This window comes from Lepidochelys kempii, chromosome 9 (genome assembly GCF_965140265.1).
Source record: "Lepidochelys kempii isolate rLepKem1 chromosome 9, rLepKem1.hap2, whole genome shotgun sequence".
Classification (NCBI taxonomy): domain Eukaryota; kingdom Metazoa; phylum Chordata; order Testudines; family Cheloniidae; genus Lepidochelys; species Lepidochelys kempii.
Window position 1 is genome coordinate 79,282,713 of NC_133264.1, and position 23,270 is coordinate 79,305,982.

Consider the following 23,270-nt stretch of genomic DNA (forward strand, 5'->3'; position numbering starts at 1 on the left):
CATTCCTAATCTTCTATAATTATTCCCATTTTACAGAAGGGAAAATTGAGGCAAAGAGAGGGGAAATGACTTGCCTAAGGTCACCCAGCAGGACAGTGAGAGAGCTGAAATAAAACCTCAGTCTCCTGTGTTCCAGTCCAGTGCTCTATCCACGCCAACATTTATTTTGTGTTGCAATGGTGCTAGGAGGTCTCACTGTGCTAGGCACTGTACCTATATAATTAGTGGGAAATAGTCCCTGCCCCACAGAGTTCACAAGGCAGTACAAAGTACAAGGCAGACAAACGGTGAGAAAAATAAAGTTATGATCCCCATTTTACAGATGGGGCACTGAGGCATAGAGAATAAGAGACTTGCCCATTGTCATACTGGAAGTCTAAGGCAGAGCTGAAAAATGAACCCAGATCTCCTGCGTCCCAGTGCACTTGGGGACCACCTGACTGTCCTTCCAAAAACTCATTTAAAATTATCATAACCACCAACCCATATCAAATACATAGCAAAGTTCTTTATGCATCCAAACCCCTGTTTATCTGTATAAGTTCCACATCCCCTGACTTAATAAACAATGTTTATGCTGTACTGTATTATGTTGCAGTGTTGTACAATTCTATTGCATGCTGGTCTATTGTCATATTGTACTATTGTGTAACATTGTTTTATACAGTTGCATCAGGTTGTATTTATAACAAATTTAAAATACTTCACTGGCACACTACACAACTGTTGCCAATGTGCAAAAAGTGGACAACAGTTACGCAACCGGTATGCTGAAACCAGCGTAGCGTGCTGACCAATATCATCTCTTTGTTGTCTCATATCATCTCTGTGAAAGAAAAGTCTACGGGGAAAATTGTTTCAGGCCATCAAAATGTTTTTTTCAACAAAATTGAAAAGTTTAATCTTCCTTTTATTTTACATGTATATTATTGTATTATACTATATAATACAAAATTTTTAAAATCAATATGAAAAGTTGTTTCAAAAGAAAAAAATTGAAATATTTTGTGCTGAAAATATACAAATAGGACATTTCAACATTGTTGGAAAATTTCCCCCTTTATTTCTCCAAAACAAAATTTCAGCAAAATTGATATGATTTCACAAAGCGTTTCTGTTTTAACAAACTGCATTTTCTGACAGTTCCATCCAAGTTTTTATGATCATCTCTAGTCTCAATGTTTCCTTATGTCCCCCTTCTCTTATATTATATTATAGATTTCAGAGTAGCAGCCGTGTTAGTCTGTATTCGCAAAAAGAAAAGGAGTACTAGTCGCATCTTAGAGACTAACCAATTGATTTGAGCACAAGCTTTCGTGAGCTACAGCTCACTTTGCACCTTAGAGACTAAGTAATTTATTTGAGCATAAGCTTTCGTGAGCTACAGCTCACTTCATCCGATGAAGTGAGCCGTAGCTCACGAAAGCTTATGCTCAAATAAATTGCTTAGTCTCTAAGGTGCGACTAGTACTCCTTTAAATAATAGCCTTATTTAAGGAAGGGACTGTCTTTTTCTTCTGTTTGTACAGTGCCTAGCACAATGTGATCCAGGTGCATGACTGGGGCTGCTAGGTGTACAGTAGTAAAAATTAATAATAGCAGACAAAACTCTTGTTTCTCTGCCAGGTGCAATATATCAAGTATCTACCCAAAATAAGGGCATTGCAGTGATTGGTATTCCCTGTCTGTGTTTAGCGTGACTGTCCTTTTCTGTTCCAGAGGCAGTGCTATATGGCTTAATGGTATCTCTGTCATTCTTGTTTGTGTTCATCATTGTATGTATTATATTTTACTTGGTTGAGGTCAGTGAACGGTGTTGCAATTATCACTGCAGGATACTGCACTCTATAACTGGGGTGGTTCTGCTGTGGTTTTGTTCTAACCATGGTACTACCATACTCTTATGAACTATCCTGTCCTACTGTATCGCTGCACTCCGCCTGTTTTTATTGTACTGTGTGGCCATAGGGTATTTTATTACACCCCGTTTTCATATTATGACGTGCTGTGCTGTTGTGTTGGATTGCATTGGTCTGTCCTGTTGTGTTCTCCTGCATCTCGTGGTGCTATTGTGTAGCATTACGCTGCCCTGCTGTTCTGTGCCTCGCAGTTTTCGAAATAACCCCAAACTGCTCGCTGTGCTGCTGTGACCCCTTCTCAAGCCACTCCGCCCTGCTGCTTATTGGTAATGCACTTCAGCCACAGACCCTGAGGCTGTCCCCAGCCCGGCCGCCGCGGCGAACCGTTCGACATCCACCACCTTGTTTGCCGCCGTCAGGCCCCGCCCCTTTGGGCAGGCTGATCTGCATCGCCTCGCCCAGGAGGGCTGCTTATATCCAATGGGGAGCCGGGCCTGCCCGTGGGGGCGGAGTCCCGGGGTGGAACTTCGCCTCTCGTGGGTCCCTCCAGGGCAGGAGGGCGGGTGGGTGTTGCAGCTGATTTCATCAACCGTGGGGCTGCGGGCCAGCCGGTGGGTCTGCCTGGGGCAGGGCAGAACAGCCCGGACTTGCTCAGGAGCCCGCACCAGGATCGCTGCGGCTGGGAAGCAGGTAAAATGGGACATGTTTGCCTGGCACCTGATGCCTTTTGGTGCTTGCCTGTCTCATGGGTAGGGCAGTTATTTGCCTATCACCTCTCTGTGTCTGAGCTGCCTCGTCTTGTCCCTGGACTTCCCACCCAGCCTGCCGGGGCGGCTGAGGTTACTCCGCATCTCTAGATGCTAAACAACCGGGGAATGCCCGGTATGTAGCGGCTGTAATCGAGATGCGGCGCCCTGAATCTACTTGTCCGCCTGGGTTGCGTGTGTCCAATCCCGGCCCGTGCATTGCTTTCGCTCTGGCTCGGGCTCTCCGGCATGAACAGGTCTGGGGCTGGTTCATAGCCTGCGGAGTCGCTGTGCTGTGTACATGCCTGGGCATATCCCAGCGCGCTGGAGCATCCCTCGCCCTTTGCCGTTTGTGCTGCAGGGGATGGAGAGGCTCCAGTGGGCGAGCCTGTCTCTGTCTCAGCTAGAGATCCTTGTAGGGAGAAGAGAAGCGGGCTGCCAGGAAGGATCGGTCTTCTTAATCAGCTTTCCTTGTAAGTTTCCGCGCTCAGAGTCTAGGTTATGATTGTCCGGTACCAAACTGGAAAGCAGGGCCCTCCGTTTCTTCCCGGGAGCGAGGGGGTAACGGATCTGCACTAGCTGTGCAAAGGGTCCGGAGAGGAAGGAAACTGATACTGACACGTGGTGCGCTGGGCAAGTCAGGACTTGCAGGTACAGTCTCCAGCCTTAGCTCTGTCTCCCACTCCCCGCGGATGGGGGTTCATCTGCTCGCTTTACAAACGGCCCAGATAGTCTGCTCCCTGCAAACGCAGACTTTGGAATAAACCCTGGAATACTTTGACTGCGCGCCAAAGAGTCACTGGTAAGTGACACCACTCTGGTCTGCAAGGGCACGCTGCAGGTTTCGACACTTGAACTCAAGCGATTGCGGGGGTGGCGTGCCCGATTCTAAAACACAGCAGACACCAAAGTGTTTAGAGCGCTGAGCTGTAGATTTCAAGGCTGAGATTGCAGCCAACGAAAACTATTAGTGAAGATTACAAATTAATAATCTGATTGGTTATTTATTATAAACTACGCTGTTGAGTTTAGGATTGGCACCCGCAAATATGGATGAGTACAAGCCACTTTTTCTATGATCGTAACACTTCATATTCAAGTTTTTAATAAATAATGAGCTAGCAGTTGATCTAGTAGTTGATAATTTCTTTAATTCTTAAAAATGCATTTCCTGAGCACTGTGTGGATAACATTTATGGTATCTCTGGGTGTGCTCTTCATCTGTAAATATTTTAAATTCTTCTGTCTAGCAACTGAAATGTACTAAGCATTTTTATGTTCATTTGGAGTAATTCTTAGTAAGTACAGATTAGAAATGGTTTTCTTTGTAAAATTAATTACAAATTAGGCACAATTTTTTTCCTTTGAGCTGAGTATGAATGACAGGTTGTCAGTGGTATTATGTGTTAGACATTAAAGAGGACAAAAGCAAAAAGGAGTAACATGGGGGTACAAAAAATTGTTACAATAATCAAGAAACTGGCCAGTTAATAATGGATAGGTTGAGGAGAAAAACAAACAGACAAAAAAGAAGCCAAGATTTTCAAAAGATACCAGTGATTTTGGGAAGTCAGTTTGAGACACTCTAAAATGGCCTGATTTTTAGAAAATGGGTGCTCAGATTGGTTATCCAAAAATTTGAGGCACTGAAAAATACTCAAACAACCCCCAACACAGACTAGTCACATTTGGCGATCTTGATCCTAGTGTATAAGTATGTATATAAAACATATATTGTATATAAAAATTATACATATTATGGCCATGATCCTGCAAACACTTATGCACAAGACAAACTGTATGTACATGAGCAGTCCCATTGATTTCAAGGTCTCAAGTGTATCCCTTTCTTTCCTGTATTGTTTGTCATCTTAAGTCTCAATCCTGCATTGTGATTTGCTAACTTGGCTCTCAGCACTCCTGAGGAATCTCACTGAAGTAAAACAGAACTTCACATGGGTGCGGAGTTCTGTATTAATCAGATCCCAGCACATGATTGGGGCTTCGGATTAAATTCTTTTGGGGATGATATAGGTCTTCCTATGTGTTCAAATGGCATTTTGCGTGCTGTGAGCACTACAGGAATGCACATAATAATAATACAATAACTCCTGCATTGGGTATTATTACTGTATTTTAAAGTCTCATTTTATTTGCTGTTAGAACACAGTTGAAAGAAACAAACAGAAGTCTAAAATGACCATTACGACAAGAGTGGGAAATTAAAAAATTGCCATCATGTCAGAGAGATGTAAAATCAGCACTGCACACTCCCACTTTTGATATTGGGGTGTTTTCTTCTAAAAATAAACAGAAAACAAAACTTTTAGCTTGAAGTATTACAAATTACACACTTACTGGCCTTTTTGTGACTCGGAGAAAGTCTACAAGTTCACTGAAAAACATGTTTATTTCCAAACCAGGCTAAAAGATTCAGCCACTTTTTACTTATGACGAGCAATACCTTATTCTGCAGGTAACCATGTTAAAATCAGTGGGACTGTTTACAAAGTAAGGTACTATTTGATATGAGTAAAGATAGAAGAATTTGGCTCAGAGTCCTATATATTAAGCAAATATAGTGTCAAGAAATGCTTGCAGAACAAAATGAATAGCACTGAGTGATTGGGGAACAGAAGATATTTGCACTAAAGGCAGGGACTTGACTAATAGCAGGGGAAAATCCTAGACATGCAGGAATATTTTCCAGGTTAATATTTTGGGATTTTAAAAAATTCTTTTTCTCCTGTTGCTTTTATTTAACATTGTCATTCTTTCTTTTTTAAAGCAACATATAACCCACATGATGGCATTTAATCTGCCTGACCTGTTTTCCACTGCCCAATTCTACCAGCTGCCAACTTCAGATATGCAGTAAGTGTTTTATAGCAATTTTTCCTGTTTTGGTATATTGCAAGTAGTGCTGTATGTTACCAGCAAAGACTAGGCACATCTTCTATGATCCCTTAACTCTAATATGTTGGCCTGATAATCCAGTAATGCTAAACCTGATGCCACTATCCTGGTCCATTGAAATCCCTTTGCCACTTTGAAAATGTAGACAGACGCCTTGAAATCCATTAGGAACAGCAGGAACCATCTCAAAAGATGGCAAGCGTTTATCAAACAAATATATATTTTCTTCACTGTGTAAAGATTGTAGGTCAGACTAGGGTTATAAACCAAAAACAAAATGCACCCTCGAATTTCAGGGATCTTCCGTGAAAGAATTTGAGTTTTGCTGTCAGTTTCTGGATTTTTATTTCAATTCAGTGCTTTGGATATTTATAAATCAAGCATCTACTGGGGGAAAAAAACAACAGTTTTCAGTTGAATATGAAGTCTGACCAATGTTCAAGGAAAGTGCAAGTTAGGTAGGGCCTAATCCAAACACTCCCATTGACTTCAGTGGGCTTTTAATCAGGGCCTCAGTATGCAGTTGTAGATCTATGTATTGCGAGGTGCCAGTCTAGCTTGTTAAGTCCTCCGTGAAATATCCTATTGTCTAGTTAAAAGGCTACGCTGTGAGTGGCCCTTGCATGGGCACACTGTGGCGGAGTGCAAGGGTGAAGCTTCCTCCCGCTTTTTGCAGCTACCTAAGGGCCTCCTATACCAGCAGTCTCTGCAGTTCCTGTACTCTGGGGAGTGCAGGGTCTTGTGCTTCCCCTGGGAAGCATGATGCCATAAGAGAGGGGTATGGCTGGTGCGCCTGGGAGTTCATCAGATTCATCCACTGTGAGGTTGTCTCCCGAGATACAGTCTCGCTGATGCTGTCCTGCCCCACCCCTCCCCAGGGCCCTGGCATAAATGCTGCAGTCTAACCCAGTGGGATAAGAATGGTGGAACTGCAGAAAACAGCAAGTTTACCAAAACTATGGTATTCTACATTAATGGTTCAAACCACTTCATTTTACAATAGTTTTAGTGCGGTATTTTGGGTGCATATTACACATACAAGGGAGTGTTTAAATAGGGGAAAGCTGTTTTCACTGAGATTTTTAACAAATCATGAAATCATTCAATAATTTAACAGGTTTTATTCACCAAGTTCATAGATTCCCATTAATGCAGAACAATGACTGTAGGTTGTTTCCCTATAAAATCAGTGAAGAGACTGATACTGTGAGATGTTTAGGTCCCTATCCGGAAAATGAGATCTTATTCTGGCAGTTGCTTTGAGATTCTGTACAGCTTCTGCAGAGATGGGAGAATAGCTCATTTTAACCTAATTGGGATCAGATGTTTTAACCACTTACTAGAATCTCAAGTTTCAGAGTAACAGCCGTGTTAGTCTGTATTCGCAAAAAGAAAAGGAGTACTTGTGGCACCTTAGAGACTAACCAATTTATTTGAGCATAAGCTTTCGTGAGCTACAGTTCGCTTCATCGGATGCATACTGTGGAAACTGCAGAAGACATTATATACACAGAGACCATGAAACAATACCTCCTCCCACCCAAATCTCTAGCACAAATCCAGGTTTTCTCACCCTCTGCCCCCCCCCAACCCCCCACAAACTCACTCTCCTGCTGGTAATAGCCCAACTTGATTATCATACACATTGTAAGGAGAGTGATCTCTTTAGATAAGCTATTACCAGCAGGAGAGTGGGGTGGGAGAAGGTATTTTTTCATGCTTTGTGTGTATATAAAAAGATCTTTTACACTTTCCACAGTATGCATCCGATGAAGTGAGCTGTAGCTCACGAAAGCTTATGCTCAACTAAATTGGTTAGTCTCTAAGGTGCCACAAGTCCTCCTTTTCTTTTTTAGAATCTCAAGGTGGCTTTCTATTGAGGGCAGTCATAGAGTTTAAGACCACCAGATCATCTAGTCTGACCTCCTGCATATCGCAGGCCACCAGCACCTCCAAACTAAATCCAGCAATCAGAACTAGACCCAAGCATTGTAGCCCATAGGAGACTATACTATTATGTGTCATAAGCAGAGAATAGGAGGCACTGAGGTGCACTGTACCCGAGGCCCCCACAATGACAATGCTGTGTGAGCTTGTTTTGTTTATGTAAATTTCACTTACAAATTAGACTTCACAAGTAAATTGATGGCCTTGGTTTTGGTATTATACGAGAAAATTTTAAAAATTCCACTGCTGTAACCCACACCAGAAATTCAATAAAGCTTTCAATGGCCAGGTATTGCTAAACAGGAGTGAGGACCATGGAACCATAGATACAAAGGATAGAAAAGATTATGAAGGATAAAACTATATTTGGGAGGCCTACTCCCTACATCATTCCTATTATTGTCTCACCTTGCCTGTTCTTTTTTATTACTATTTATTTTTTGTACTAGGGTGTCACCTGGGGTCCCCCACCAAGATCAGGTCCCCATTGTTCTTAAGACACCCTAGTGAATGGTGCCTTTCCACTTCACTTGGGAATTTGCTCTTATTCCATTTGTTTTTATTCATAGATATGGGCCCAAATCAAAGCCTCCATTCCAAACTCCATATCTGAATGTTTTACCTCTATAATGAGCAGACGCAAAACCATGGATCTAAACAGTGCTGAACTTGGGGCTTCAAACACTGAACTTATCCAAAGTTTCAAGGTGTTTGGAGTCACCCTATTATGGAGACAAATTTCAGATATGAACTTGGATTCAAATCTGTGATTGGTTCATATTTGGGATGATGGTTCAGGCTCATTTCTATTTTTTTCTAATGGAAATAGGCCCTAACTAGACATTAATATTGAGCCTAAACATTTCCTCCTTTAGCTTCAGCCCATAGCTCCCTGACCACCATCTTCTGAGACTATGACAAACTCTATTTACTCTATCGTGTCAGTAATCTTGAAGCTATTTATGGACTGTGATCTCATCCCTTCTGCGATCTTTGCTTTACTGGGCTAGATAAATTTAGTGCCCTTAATTTTGCTCAGGGTATGTGAGTTGATAGTAATAACTAATATCTTGCTTTCTGTGCTTATCCAGTGGAGACGCCACATGAGATGAGTCCTGATTGTTTGGATAGTGGGAAAAGCCTGGCCAATAGCCCACTTCCAAAGTGCAGCCTACTTTGCATAGGGCTCATAAGGGTGGTAGGAGATCAGACCTGAGCGGGCTGAAAAGGCATAACAAGGAACATTTACTGAGGGGCCCTTTTCATTTTGTTTGTGACAAAATGAAATTTACAGTTTCAAATGGTGGCATAGATAGAAATGGGTTATGACTGGGGCAGGAAGAGAAGTGGAGAGGGCTCATATATCTACTGCTGTAACATCATTCTTTCCAGTATGTTACTAGGCCCTACTATGTGAACATTAGTCAGGCTGTCCTTTGACTTGCTCCTAATGAGGCCTGTGGCTGGACTGACAAAAACTTGCGCTCCACCCATTTTTGAATTGTTTCAAGTTAGAACAGTAGCTTCCTTTGAAAGCATGTTTCTCAAGCCCTTTGTACTCTTCTTTAATGTTTAGATTCCAATGAGCCGACCTCATGAGGCAGACACGGCGTTATTAATTCCTTTCCTCATTTGGTGCATGAGGTTATGAGAGAAGTGACATGAAGAGAGGCCCAATGCTGGTTTTTACCCTATTTCTTGTCACCGAGGTAGGAACCCACTTGAAACAAATGAACCAAAAACTCTGCCTAATGTGTTTTAATAGCTTCAGTTTGATTTCTGTTGAATTCTCTCTATGTGCTCTGCTCTCTCTGGTCTGTATTATTTGCATGGTCCAAATTCCAAATGAATTCGGGGGGGGGGGGGGCTGAAATCCAGGCCCCGCTGAACTCAATAGGAGTTTTGCCAGTGACTTCAGTGGGGCCAGGATTTCACCAAGGAATGCATGACCAGGCTGTAAGTCTGTAGGCTAGCCTTACCTAGTGCCTTTGACTAGTTCTGTTCAGTTTGAAGCAGAGGATTCAAATCAGTTTTGTGTCTTGTGCTGAGTTCTGGCCATGAATTCCATTCATTGCATTAAAATCTTGGGTGGCAGTATGGTGCCCAGTAATATAAAGTGTGGCTTTAGTTCTTCAGAGAACTGATAGTTATCCCTTGCTATGTTCTGTGCCCCATATTACGTATCCCCAGATTCCTTCTGCCCCACTGACCCAAGACTGTGTAGTTAACTTATCTTCTCTTGCACTGTTTTCATGCCAAATCACATGAACATGAGCTCCTCTGAGTGGAGGTATTTGCCTCTCGCCAGCTCTATACCAACTAAGGCTCTGGATTGAACATCTGCTTTGTGTGCTCCATCCAGTTTGGTGCTCTCTGCAGATCTGGATACCACATTGGTGGTACTTTCCACTGCTCCATTTACGTAGATCTTTGTGATGCTTGTAAGTTAGGAATAGTCCGACTGTTTAGCAGACCAGGATAACAAGTTATTTCCCATGAGGGAAGCTGCTGACCTGAACTTAAAAAAGAGTGTCCAACATGAGTTTGGAAATAAAAACTGACAGCACCTCACTTCACTTTTAAGTGCAACCAAATGGCACAAGGAATGGACAGTTCAGCTGCATGACCTACTACTTAAGTCCCTCCTCTGTCTCTGCTTAGCCAGTTGCACCTCTTACTGCTCTTTGGGAAGAAGGCACATGGCTTTGCTCTTGCCAAAGTCAGGTTTTCCTGGTGCAACACAAGCATCTACTAAAGCAGTGATGGGCAACCTGCGGCCCGCGGGCTGCATGCGGCCCATCAGGGTAATCCGCTGGCAGGCCACAAGGCAGTTTGTTTACATTGACCGTCCGCAGGCACAGCTGCCCACAGCTCCCAGTGGCCACAGTGTGCAAAGAATGCAGGCAAATGTTCCTTCCAATGAGAAAGCTTTGCCCAGTAAACAACATGCTTGGTTCACCTCAGGAGTGTTCTGGGACTTGTAGTAACCCCAGTTGTTTCTCCAGGTCCGAGGTGCTGCTCCAAACCCAATGGAATGCCAGGAGAGTGAGTATCTGGATGAGCACAGGAAGTGTGTTCCTTGCAGAGAGTGTGGCCCTGGATGGGAGCTTTCCAAGGTAATTTGGCTGCTCTGAGATGAACCTGGATTGTTGGCACTGGTGGTACTAGATGAATCCTCTGCTAGCCTTTACTAGAAGGATAGAGTTAGAGCTTTCTCTGATATGGGCGCCTGTGCCTTTAAAAAGAACAGAGCTTCATTTGCATGGGAGGTTAGACTATTCCACTGATCATAAGTGATGCAGGGATAGGGATAGGAGGATGGGAAGATGGAAGTACCATAAGTAAGGAGAGGTTTCAAATTGGTGCATCTTATTACGTAAACACCAAGGAGAGTCCATCCTCTCCAGCTCCCAGGGGAAGTCAAAAATCCCTCTGGTGGATAACTCCAGTGTTCTGGTCAGAGCTAGACAATGTCTCATAGACTTATAGACTTTTAGGTCAGAAGGGACCATCGTGATCATCTAGTCTGACCTCCTGCACATTGCAGGTCACAGAACCTCACCCACTCTTGAAATAGACCCTTAACCTCTGTCCTTGTGTGGGTCACTGGCAGCAGGTTTCCACCTGGGATCTCTGGCTCTATAAATGAGCATCTATGCCTAAGCTAAGAGACCTAGCTCTGTTCACCAAGACTATAGACTCCTCAATCTCTATATATGATCCAGTCACCACTAGAAGGGGACAGAACGCCATACTGAATGGGTGTGATTTACACACTCCATTGAGGTTAGTGAGCCTGTATAGCCTTGACTAACTCAGGCTAATACTGTTTGATCCCAGCTGCCAGCAAACCCTCTCCTCCCCCCGAGGGCACAGCATTACACCAGCATCTCCCTCGCAATAAAACAAGTTTCAGTGATTGAGGCAATGTGTGAGCTATTGCTGAGTGCAGAATGGCTGCCCCATTTGTTTGCACAGACACAGCACTGCTGCTGTCTGCTTCAGTGCAGTGCAAAGATGTGAGTTGCCCAGAGTGTGAAAGGCAACGGAGAATTCTCTCACTGAAGAGAAGCCATCTGCCTCTAGAGAATAGGACAGCTTCTTCCCTCCGTGGTATCTTCGGATCTGATGCCGTTTCTTTGTCTCAGACATGGCCCTGCGCTTGTCTCTTGCAGGAGTGTGGCTATGGTGAAGGAAGGGATGCACAGTGCACTGCTTGCCCTCCCAGGAGGTTTAAGGACAGCTGGGGGTTCCATGGTTGCAAACCTTGTCTTTCCTGCCCCCTCATCAACCGTGTCCAGAAATCCAACTGCACTGCCACTTCCAATGCAGCCTGTGGGGAATGTCTGCCAGGGTGAGTACAGCTGGCAGCTGGAACACCAGCAGCAGATGCTCTTGGGAGGGCATAGGGAGGTGCTGTTCAAAAAGATGAGATATACCAGGATCTGCAACCTTTGGCACATGGCCCTCTAGGTTAAGCCCCCTGGCAGGCCGGGACGGTTTGTTTACCTGCCGCGTCCGCAGGTTCGGCCACTCGCAGCTCCCACTGGCCGCGGTTCGCTGCTCCAGGCCAATGGGAGCTGCGGGAAGCGGTGTGGGCTGAGGGATGTGCTGGCCGCGGCTTTCTGCAGCCCCCATTGGCCTGGAGTGGTGAACCTGTGGGAGTGGGAGCTGCGATCGGCCAAACCTGCGGACGCGGCAGGTAAACAAACCGGCCCAGCGCGCCAGGGGGCTTACCCTGGCGGCTCACATGCCAAAGGTTGTCGATCCCTGATATATACAATTCTCTTATACCTTGTCCTGTTGTTAGAGCATTCTCCACTTTCTCTTTGGCAGGTTTTACAGTAAAACCCGGATTGGCGGGCTGCAGGATCTGGAATGCATCCCATGCACAAAGCAGACGCCTTCCTCTGAGCCTCAGTGTACGTAGCCCGCAGCACTGCAACCTGCTGTCTTTCGCTGTGTAACATGTTATTCCACAGGGCACGGGGTGAGCCCTGCAGGATTAACAGGAGATGGGAGGAGTGGTGGAGTGGAGCGGGGCAGTGGTGCATGTAATTCAGTATCACCTGTCTCCGACAGTGGCCAATTACACGCTTCAAATGAAGGCATAACCCCCCACGGTATAACTAAGGGTAGGTCTGCACTTAAAACGCTGCATTGGCATAGTTGTGCTGCTGTACCGCTTTAATGAGGACACTCTAAGCCGACGGGAGAGAACAACTTTCCTGGTGGTTTAGTTAATCCACCTCCGCGAGAGGCGTTAGCTTCATTGGCGGGAGAAGCTCTCCCACCAACATAACACTGTCTACCCCAGCGCTTAGGTCAGTATAATTACATCACTCGGGCTGTGGATTCTTTATGCCCTTGACTGAAGTAGTTATAGCAAAGTAATTCTGTAGTGTAAACTTGCCCTAAGTGTGCAAAAGAAAATTCCCTCCTGACCCCTGCTGCCGATCATCTTTTGCCCTGAAACATGAAGGTTGAGGCTTTTTGTTGTTTCTGTCCTCATGAGTGTCCTTGCAGAGGCTGTGCTTATTCATTTAAATGACTAGTCCTTGTTTTGAAGTTTATTACGCTAGCTGTAGCAGAAGAATTCTGCCCCAGTGCGATCTGACCAAGGAAATACTGACAGTATATGTATGGAGGGGAGGGGCAGCTGGGGCCAGCAGTGCCATGGTAAACGTGAGTATCTGTGTGGTCAGACTCAGCAGCTCAGCCATTCTCTATCCTGTAATGGTTTGTTATTTCTGTTGTTAAAAATCAAGGAAAATCATCCCCTTCACTTTGCCGTCGTTCTGCAGCCGGGAGATAATTTTAGCTGTTGTTTCTCAGTCCTCCTGGGTCCAGTTGGTGGTTCTGCCACTGAGTCACACTGGCTGTGGACAAGTCACTTAAACTGCTTGTGTCTCAGTTTCTCCATCTGTAAACTGGAGCTAAAAATACCGTGCTACTGGATGGCACTGGATTATTATATTCAATTTTCAAAAGCACCTAAGGGGTTTAGAAGCCTAATTCACACTGACAGTCAAAGAAAGTTAATGGACTTAGATTCCTAAGAGTAACAGGAGGTGGGAGGAATGGTGGAGTGGAGCAAGCCAGTGGTGCATGTAATTCAATATCCCCTATCTCTGACAGAGATTCCTAAGTCACTCTTAAGTGGTCAAAGTCCATTAACTTTCTTTGACTGTCAGTGGGAATTAGGCTCCTAAACCCCTTAGGTGCTTTTAACTTCCAGGTTGAGACCTCTTGTCCTAAGGGATTAATATCCTTGTAACTGGTCATGTACTAATCACTCCAGGCTGGATCTGTGCTGCACTGGTCCTGTCTGCTTTCTTTTCTGTAGCATCCTGCAGCTCACCATGTGGTGATGATGGGACTCTGACCTCTGTCTTTGGCTGGTATGTTTGCAGGCAGCTCCAGGTCTAGCCTGGTGAAGGCAGCGATTCCCACAGTACCTCCCCAGGACACTGCCCTCCTAGTGCTAACCAGCAGTGCGCTAGTCATCATTGCGTTGGTGCTGCTGGCACTCGCCATCATCTGCTGCAAGCGCTTCTGGAAGAGCCAGTGTCAGCGAGGTGAGTAAATGCAAAGCAGCATCCCTCTGGTCCTCCTTGCCCTGCCCCCTCTTCCCTAGAAATAGCAGGGAAGAGGAGGAGGAGGAGGATGTAAGGGCTCAGATTCCAACAGCGTTCCAGGTGGGGCCAGCAAGGTTGTCACTTGCGAGGTTAGTGCTTTCTCTTCTCGGGTTTTCCCAGGCTGGGTCAAGACTGAGGAGATTTTGGCAGTTGTGGAGGTGAGGGGGCCAGGGCTAGAGCAGCAGAGGCTGAAACAATTAAGAGGATGAGGGAAACAGCAAGGAGGAGTAGGTTAGAGAGATACGATTGAGGGGCATTGGCACAGCTGCATGGGGAACAGTGCACGGCACTAGCCCTCTCCATGCCAGGAAGCGAGGCCTGATTGCTCCTAAATTTTACAGTCACCAAATAGATAGCCGTACCAGATGGCCGAGTGCATTCTGGGAAAACAAGTCAGGTCTTTGCTGATATCAGTTGCTCTTTATCCTTTAAAGTGTTTCTGAGGACCCAGAGTTTCTCGGCCCAGAGGGTGATGTTCTGGGCCTCAGCCATGCCAAGCAGGTTTCCCTGTGAGGAACAGATGTCTAGTCCCTGCTGCTTGGGTGTGAAGAACCTGAGCCCATGCTCCAGGCAAGCAGAAGGTAACGTCTCTCATTGCTCTGCTGCTTTAGCTTGGGTCTGGGGGGAAGGGCAGGCTGGGCTGTGACCCTCACATCATAATATCTGTTCAGTTTCCATTCCTCAGGCAGGAAGGAGCACCCCATTGGCGGGCTGTCAAAATCTCTGCTGCCATGAGGCTTACTGCCAGGGTCAGCCCCTGTGGTCAGACACTGGAATAATCAAGGTGGACAGAGCCCAGTGCCACTAGGAATCTTCCTCAGGGTGAAAGGTGGAAGCCTGGGGAGGATTCTGAACTCAGAAGACGTTGCACTGGCTTTGGGAAGATGTAGGTTTCACTCCTCCAGCTTCAGTGTCTTTCTCTCCTAGGGATGTGTGGGTTCTGGAGGAGAGAGTGCTTGACTGTTGCAGTGGGAGTGACCCTGGAGGGCTGGTGATCGACCCCTGGAAGAGCGGGGAGCCTTGCTTTGTTCAGCAGTGCTCACTACCACCTCGCAGACAAAAGGCACTGAGTAGTCCTGTCCTGTCTGTTCCTCTGCAGCTGGAGACAGGCATTGGCAGTGCAGTGCCCCGGGGGAAATGGGGTTTTTAAGGAGTGGTTGACTGGAGGGAGGCCAAGCCCTGGCAGGTGGAGAGGCTGGTGGAAGGGAAACCAACATACTTTTAAGCCATGGGGTTTCTGGTTCCAGGTCCCGTTGAACCGGTTCAGTTCATTTCGGATGGTGAAGCCATAGGCCTGCAGATCCCTGCTCTCCAGCCCAATGCGGAAGCGATTGCCATCAGCCCCAATCCCAAATCCCAGCTGGCGAGGAGCGTCTTGGAGACCCAACCCCTGATAAGGAACTCAGGGTTCAGCGACTATTCTGCGGGGGTCTCGTCATCCTCTGATGCCAGGCAGGGCCCAGCTGGGTTCACAGAGGCCCTGACTCCCTTCTCATCATGTGCTTCAGAGATGCAACCCAGGTGGCCCCATGCCCCGGTGGAATGCACGGAGCTAGATCTGCAGAAGTTCTCCACCCAGGCTGAGTTTACGGGTACCAAAAACCAGGAGGATGCAGAGAAGCAGGTGGCTCAGAGGGTCCGGAGACATACAGATGAACTAACCCTTGAAGTGCCCCTGTTTGGTGCCCCTCTGATAACACAAAGTGAACTTGATCTGGACCCTGCCAGGGGGTCATCCTCATCCTTCCAAATTCCCACTGCTGAAAGCAGGGAGCAGCCTGTAAGTTCTTCCCATCTTGTCCCCCTCTGTATAATAACAGCTACTACGGGGCTCACACAGGGAGGGACGGGATATTGGAGGGGCTGGGGGTACAAAACGTTTCACCTCTGAGCAGGTTCAGATGTAGCACTGGCTGGTAGTGACCGTCCAAAAGTCATAACCGTCTGCCGTTCAGTGAACTGTGTGGTATGAGTTTGGGAAGGGACACCGCCCAGTTCCCGTTGGCCAGGGTAGCACGTAACACTTCCACCATTAAACTAACTGGTGTTGAGAGCCCAAGGGAAGTCGCCAGTTGTGGTGCTTTTTCTGTTTGCAAGGAACTGGTCTAAGACCCACCAACTTATCTAAGGGCCACCAAAGAGCTATCAGATGGTAGCAAAACTCAGTCACTACCAACCTGGGCTGGGTTCAGATACTCAGCCTGGCAAAAGGGCAAAGTTCAAGCATATCCTTAACTCAGCAGGAACTGTGCACTTCACCTGATCCTTGCATCACCCACGGATCATCTTTGCATGTTTGCCAGTATGGAAAACTGACCTAGTGGTGAACAACTCAGCTTCCCAGTCCCCTGAGCCATCTGGTCTCCTCACCAGTTTGTGACGGATTAGTGATTAACAAAAGTCTAAAAAATGTCTAGCAGGTAATTAAGTTACTAGTTTAGGTTCAAGTACTTCTTTATTGAGATGATGGTTTGCTGGAAGAACTTAGAGCATCTTAATAGGGTTGCTGTCCTAATTGAGTGGTGATGTCCTGAATAGAAATATCCAGGCCATTACTAATACATGGTAGGTCCTGTGAGTGGAGCACTGACAAGATCCACATGTGATTGTTGCTCATTCTCTGATGAATCTCCCCAATCCTTGGGGTCTTTGTCTTAGCAGGTGAATGATGTCCTGAGCCTTGTGAGTGAGATTAGCAGAGCCACACAAGGTGAGTGGATGTCTGGGCAGCATTTTTCAGTCATGCCCTTGCTCCCCTGGGGTTCAGGTGGAGGCAGACCATGGGGTGAGGGGCACCTGCAGAGCCCCAGCCTGGCCAGTGTCGCACTGACTGTTGACATAGAGATCTGTGGCTGACCCTCTTTCACGGGGCCTGTGGCATTAATGCGGGGAATAGACAAGCCCTTCTGTGATACACTTTGGAATGTGGGTGGGTTGGGGGACAGGCACATAGTTTATCTCTATTAACAGTGAGGATCGTAGGCTCTGACTCCGTGGGTGCTGAGGGGCTGGAGCACCCATAGGGGAAAAAATGGTGAGTGCTGAGCACCCACTGGCAGCCTCCTATCAGCTCCCCCGCCCCAACACCTTCCGCCCGCCGATCAGCACCTCCCGCCGCATGCAGGGAGGCTGGGAGGGAGGGGGAGGAGCGGGGACGCGGTGCACTTGGGGGACAGGGTGCATGGGAAGAGGCTGGGCAGGGGTGGAGTGGAGGCAAGAAGAAGCGGAGTGGGGGTGGGGCTTTGGGGGAAGGGGTGGATTGGGGGCTGGGCTTGGGGCAGAGCCGGGGATCAAGCACCCCCTGGCAGTTTGAAAAGTCTGCTTGTGGTGAGGATTAAGCTCCCCTGGGGCTGAGAGGCAGGTTCCATGCGGCTAAGCTCTGAAAGGATATGCATTGGTGCCCTGTGGCAAAAGTTCCCTCTGTGGTGAGGCCAGGCAGAAGGGGGTGTTGCAGCTGCCCATCAGATGGGTGGGACAGGGGCCGTGGTATGGGCCTCACTGCCTTATTTTCAGGACACCCTTCCCTCGCTAAGTAGACAGGCTCTCATCTCACTTTTCTGCCATCCCCAGGTCTCCCCATAGCACAGCTCCCCCACTCCTTGGTGCTGTCACTCGGCTTCCAGTTGGACCCTTGCTTGTCTGGTCTCAAGAATTTCAGCCACGTGGGGGTGGAGCTGGGGGTCCCATCCCATCTGGTGAGCAGGATGTCTGGATTCAAGCAGCTCGTTGCTCACCTCGCCTCCTCAGGAGACACAGTCACTGTTCCCGCCCTGGCCCGGGTCCTACAGCGACTCCAGCGCTTCGACGCCTTGCTCCTACTCTGTGATCATTTCATTATGAGCCAGGCCCAGGGCTGCCAACACTAGGGGAAACCCACGTTGCTGCCTCCGCACACAGAGGGAGGGGCAACTCCAGGCATCATTTTGGCTGGGTGAATCTGGCAGCGATGCTGCTGCCTGGTTTCCTACCCATTCTTTGTGGGCTGTGTGGGGGTTGCCTTTGAATCCTTGGGGTAGAATCACAGTAGAATGATGAGTCTGTGAGTGCTCACTCAGCAAACTTCTCTCTCTTGTCCACTGCTTGAGACCTACCTTGTGCTGGTGATAGCTGGCAGCTGCACGTGGTACCTCCAAATGCCACATTTCTTCATACGTGTTTATATTGATGCCCAGAAACGTGGCCCTCATGGTCACCATGCATGGTTACAGGGCCATTTGCCTCCATGGGTAGGTGTGGATTTATAATGGGCCCTTCAAGCACACAGTGTTTCCTTGAATCACATCTCAGCTGTAATGATTGAACTCTTTGAGTGAGGGGCTGGATGGTGGTGTGTGAAAATATCCCCCAACTCTAAGATGGAGCTCAGAGGGTCTGGACCCTCTGTGTTGGATTTCTCCCCTGCAGCTGATTGTATCTTCCTCTTAGAGACCTGATAATCATTTGTTCTTCCCCCCCACTTTTTAGATGTGGGCCTTCTCCATTTGGCAGACATTGTATTTTGCTGGCTTTCTGCTCAGCTTTCTGCTGTGGCTGCCTTTTTGTTTACTTCTCCTTTTGTGCATCGACCAGGGGACCTGTTCTTGGAGAAGGGTTGTTTAGCTGCCACTCCTTTCTTTTTTTTTTTGTTTTTTTTTTGGCCGGGGAGGAGGGACTCATGCGCTGAATTTCTGTGTGCCATACCAAAATAGCAGTGTGTTTAATTGTATTTCCTGGCTGTGGAATAGTACCGTTTTCGTTAAGCGATATTTCTAATTGTGGGTCAGGATTTTTTTAAGCATGGTGGAGTTTGCTCCAGTGCAGATGGCAGGGTACTTGCTGCATTCCCCAGTCTTCTGCAAAGCACTTCAGCTCCCTTGCCCTAAGGGGCTTGCTAACGGGCTCCTCTGTGCTGATGTTTGGAGGACAGCACAGCACATATTCGACTCTTCTGCACATCTGAAGTTTTTAGAACACGTGACACAAACAAAACCCTTGTGGGAATTTGGATGTGTAATCCAGAGTCAGGGTCTCCCCTCCATTGCCCCTCCTGTGAGCACCACAGGGTCTCATCTTCTAAACACTAAATGGAGACCACTTGGCCTGGATGGCGCCCCTTTGAAGTGCAGATTGGAGGGATGGCTTGGCTTTCAGCTCATCCGGTGCCCAATTCTCTTGCTGTAGGATGCAGGCCATTGCCATTGGCTTTTGTGGGAGATGCTCCTATTCTATGGTGGGAAAACAGAGCCTGTGGGGTTTAGTATGTTATGTAGCTACAAGAAAATCAACTCAGTATAATAATGAAGGGTGTCTGAATGGCACAACCACTCTATTCCTTTGCCCTAGTTAATTAAAAACTAAAAGGATGGAACTCCTCAAGAACTAACTATGCCAAGTTCATAATGGGAAATGCTGGATGAAACACCATGGAGTATTCTCAGAAGTATTTTCTCACTGCTAGTGTAATGTACTGCCATGTGCATAACGCCCCCTACTGGAATTAATCAGACCTTTGTGTGGTCAGGTTCTGATTATTAGCCTGTGCAGGGAGGCTAAATACTACTCCCAGGGTTGCCATTTGCCTGCAAGAGGCTTCTATTGGAAGAGCAGGAAAGTATGACTTCTCATCCCAGTGCCATGTGTATTTGATTTAGCTGAATGACTCTGGTGTCCAGAGGTTTGTTTCCTGGCCATGTTATGCTGCCTGTTAAAGTAATCATGCCATTAGTGGTGAAGCGGCCTTATTTTAACATAATGTGTTGTTCAGACTAAAGATGACCTCATTTTCTGGTTTCTGAGAATGGCTGTTCCATAGGGACACACTCTTCTGACTTTAATTTTCTCTAGGAGGATTTGTCAGAGCTTGCCATGGTTTGGCTGTGTTAGACTTCCTGAAGTTCCTGGAACTGGTATCTGGAGGCAGCTTCCAAGGTTGGTGGCTGCAGGTTCTTGTGCTATTTTCTCAAAGCTGCCACCAGCTTCTCTTGTTACTGTGCATTAAGTAGGAGCAGGTTACACTTTGAACTGCTATCTGACAAATTGGATTGGTGGGAGGAAGTTGTAGAATATGAAACAATCCAAGTCTCCTGTAAGGCTGGAGAAATCCTGCCAGATGACACACCCCACACCTCCCGGAGAGAGGACAGGAATCCAGCCCTGGTGATCAGCTGTGATAGTCTGTTTTGTGGTTGCAGAACACACCCACGGTCCATTCATGAGAGGACCCTAGCACTCAGGGCATGTGACATACTCTGTTATATTGATGTGTTTTTCAGCCCTGGCACTCAGCTGTGATGGATTCCTTTCATAGTGAGTTCATTTTGACAGAGCAGCTGCTCCAGAAGGAGAGGTGTTGCTGGGAGCCTGATTGCAATCAGCACTTTGCCATGAATTCAGACAGATGCGGGCTTTCATTCGGATTCCATAAAACACATTGTTTCACTGTGGTTCACTCTAGGTGGGATTGAGTGTGGCTCTGTCAAGTGGCAGATGACATAGGCTCCCTAGAACACCATCTTCAGGTGGATCTTTACTTCATTGGTGACACAACCTTGACACCTAGTGGATGGGAAAGGAGGTGCCTTTTTAATAATCTCTCCTGGGTTCTTGCCCAGTGTGTGGAGCTGGCTGTTTCAAACAAGAATGGAGAAGAATGTGGCTAGCTCCACATTGCACAGGGTGATGGTGTTGGGCTGCATGACATTTCCCATGTGTGCTGTATTTTGCTGCACCTCAGCACGTGGGGATTGCTTTTTTTAGTGAAGGCTTGAGACCGATATCTGGGGCTGGCGTTGGAGTTACCCCATTTAGTCTGTTTCATCCTGCTACACCCTTGAGGGTTCAAGTCCAATGCAGAGTTAACCTCATGAGCTCTGGGATATACTCAGAGTTTCACTGATGCTAGGGTCCCTAGAACAATACTGGGTGGTGAGGAGGGAGTTTTGCTGAGCATACATAGCGCTGCCAAAGTGCATAGGCAATAGGGTGCAAAATATCAGACCATCTGCATCCAGTTAGCATTGTGGGCACTGTTCATCTTCCCAAGAGCTTTGGGAAAAATGAGCTGGACTGTCCCTGATTAAACCTTTCACCTTATCCCAGCTAAGAACCATAAGCTGTTGACAGTGCTGTCTTAATTTCATTCACATTGCCTGAGCATCAGTGGATTGCCAGGGACCACACTGGTACATTTGAGAACACCGTGTCCCTGCTGCTGAGTGTTCCGGGTATGTTTTGCAGAAGTTGAGGGGCTAGAGAGCAGAAAGGGTGGTGGTTTTCCCTGTGTTTAGTAAACAACTCTCCAGAGCGAAAAACATATTGCTTATGCCAGTTACCAAGGGTGCTTGGCAGCCATCAAGCTATAAAGGGACAAAGCAGAAGGATGGTCTTGTGGATAAAGCATAACACGAAGTCAGGAGATTCGCACATAGCTATGCCACACATGTTGAATGTGTCTGGGAGGTCACTTCACCTCTCCATTCCTGTTTCCCCACTTCTAATGTAGGGACAATAATACTCTCCTACCTCGCAGATCTGTTGTGAGGCCTACTCCATTAATGTTCACAGCCTCCTTAGAAACCCTCAGACGGGAGGCAAATGAGAATGACAGAGCTGTTCTAGTAGCATAAAGCCTGGTCCCATTAAAGTCAGAGGCAAAACAATCATTAACTGCAATGGGATCAGGATTTGGCCTGTGGTACATGGTTCCTCCCTTTCCTATCCTGTGTCTCAGGCTCCCCTCTTCTCCCTTTATTTCTGTGCATTTTCCTGCCTTTTTCCTGCCCTCTTTCCCCTAAGTTACATTTTCAGACTATTTACAGTCCAAGAAGTGTGCACTGTTCTGCACTTTTCTGAAATCAGCTGTGTATCCCAGCCTCGGACAGAAACGTCAGCTCTCTTTTAAGCCCAGGATAGGCTGCCATCTACTATACCTTTGTGCACTCAGTAACGCCCCTGGTCTGTTGTTCTGAGTAATGTCTGAATATTTTTAAGACTAGAGCTCTGATTAGAGAGCCCCTGGTATTGACAGTTCCAGTGCTGGGCTAGCTAAAACCATTTCATTACTAATTAACTGACATGTAAAGGCTGTCTTAACAGACTGACGTGTATTGTGATTTCATTATTACATGTTACGGTTGAAAGTTTGACAATAGGAAATGCATATATCAAAACCCCATTGGGTTCATCTGATCATAGCAATCCCTTGGCTGTTATCATAGCTCTGGGTGCCTGAAGTTGGCTGAGAACACAGACCACATGGGAATGTGTAATTAGATTATAATTAATTGGTGTTTGCCTTTTATGGAGTAATTAAAGGCATGGTTTCTCCCGGCAGCCAGCAGGGGGCAGTATTGCCTTGTTTAAACTCAAGTGTGCATTTTGCCTGGATGGTTTGTTACTAATAGACATTGGTATCTGTTGAGGACAAGTCAACTCATGCGGGGCATGGCCACCTAAAGCTGGACATGATGCTTTCCCTGTCTGCTATTCGCCTCTGGCAAAGTCAAGGTCAACTCGTTGCAGTTTTTGAGATTGCCTTGCAGTAAACAGAGGTATTGAACGTTTTATCCCTTCTAAGTTAAAATGTCAATAAATTATCCCTCATTACTTGGTTACTTAACTATGCAGCACTAATTAAAAAGGTGCCTGAAATGTAAAACATCTCAGGGCAAATGCAGATCTGGGGCCAAGATCCTGATCTCTGTTATACCGACATAAATTTGTAGTAACGTCATTGACTTAAGTGGCTACTCAGGATTTACTCCTATACCAGTGAAATCAAAATCTGGTCACTAGTGTGATGGATTTTCACCTGCCCTTCATGTCACCAACTATGGGTTATTGGAATCAATGGTAGTTCTGCCCCATGAGTTAGTTTTGCAAGCTGAGTACATCAGTTCCCATTGACTTCAGGGGGAGCACTGAGAGTGCTCAGCAGTGCCCCCATGCAGGATCCAGCCCAGTTTGAATGTAAGGCTTTCCCTTGTCCTTCATTTGTTTCAGGGGCTGCTGTGTCTATAAGTGCTCAGCAGCATAATCATGTAATTAAGAGTGAATGATCCTCTGGAGTTACACTCTGGGAGAAAAAGCTAAACTTGGGTAAATGCTGCTGATCCTTTTGTAAGTGTTAACAATCAGTGATTTCTGTATGTGAGTATTATAATGTGTGTTGCAAATTCTTGCCACTT

The 23,270-nt window shown here is 46.6% G+C and overlaps 1 protein-coding gene across 2 annotated transcripts; it reads left to right on the forward strand.

The window, feature by feature from the left end:
- The first annotated feature begins 2,376 nt into the window (after positions 1-2,376).
- EDA2R (ectodysplasin A2 receptor) lies at positions 2,377-22,215 on the forward strand. Of its 2 annotated transcripts, XM_073360999.1 has the most exons (11): positions 2,377-2,549; positions 5,394-5,479; positions 9,045-9,177; positions 10,474-10,584; positions 11,644-11,822; positions 12,305-12,390; positions 13,882-14,046; positions 14,541-14,687; positions 15,354-15,886; positions 16,768-16,816; positions 17,677-22,215. In XM_073360999.1, the coding sequence occupies exons 3-11, from the start codon at positions 9,130-9,132 to the stop codon at positions 17,970-17,972; spliced, it is 1,614 nt and encodes a 537-aa protein (XP_073217100.1). In that variant the 5' UTR covers positions 2,377-2,549; positions 5,394-5,479; positions 9,045-9,129; the 3' UTR covers positions 17,973-22,215. The 2 variants fall into 2 exon arrangements, with proteins under 2 accessions (XP_073217100.1, XP_073217099.1); XM_073360998.1 differs by lacking the exon at positions 5,394-5,479 and having other exon boundaries at positions 16,765-16,816.
- The last annotated feature ends 1,055 nt before the right edge of the window (positions 22,216-23,270 follow it).

Excerpts from the sequence above, each read along its gene's own strand:
- EDA2R (XM_073360998.1), top strand. The coding sequence starts at position 9,130 with ATGAAGAGAGGCCCAATGCTGGTTTTTACCCTATTTCTTGTCACCGAG. Across the intron at positions 15,887-16,764 it reads CTGAAAGCAGGGAGCAGCCT|CAGGTGAATGATGTCCTGAG; the intron begins GTAAGTTCTTCC and ends TCTTTGTCTTAG. Across the intron at positions 16,817-17,676 it reads GATTAGCAGAGCCACACAAG|GTCTCCCCATAGCACAGCTC; the intron begins GTGAGTGGATGT and ends TGCCATCCCCAG.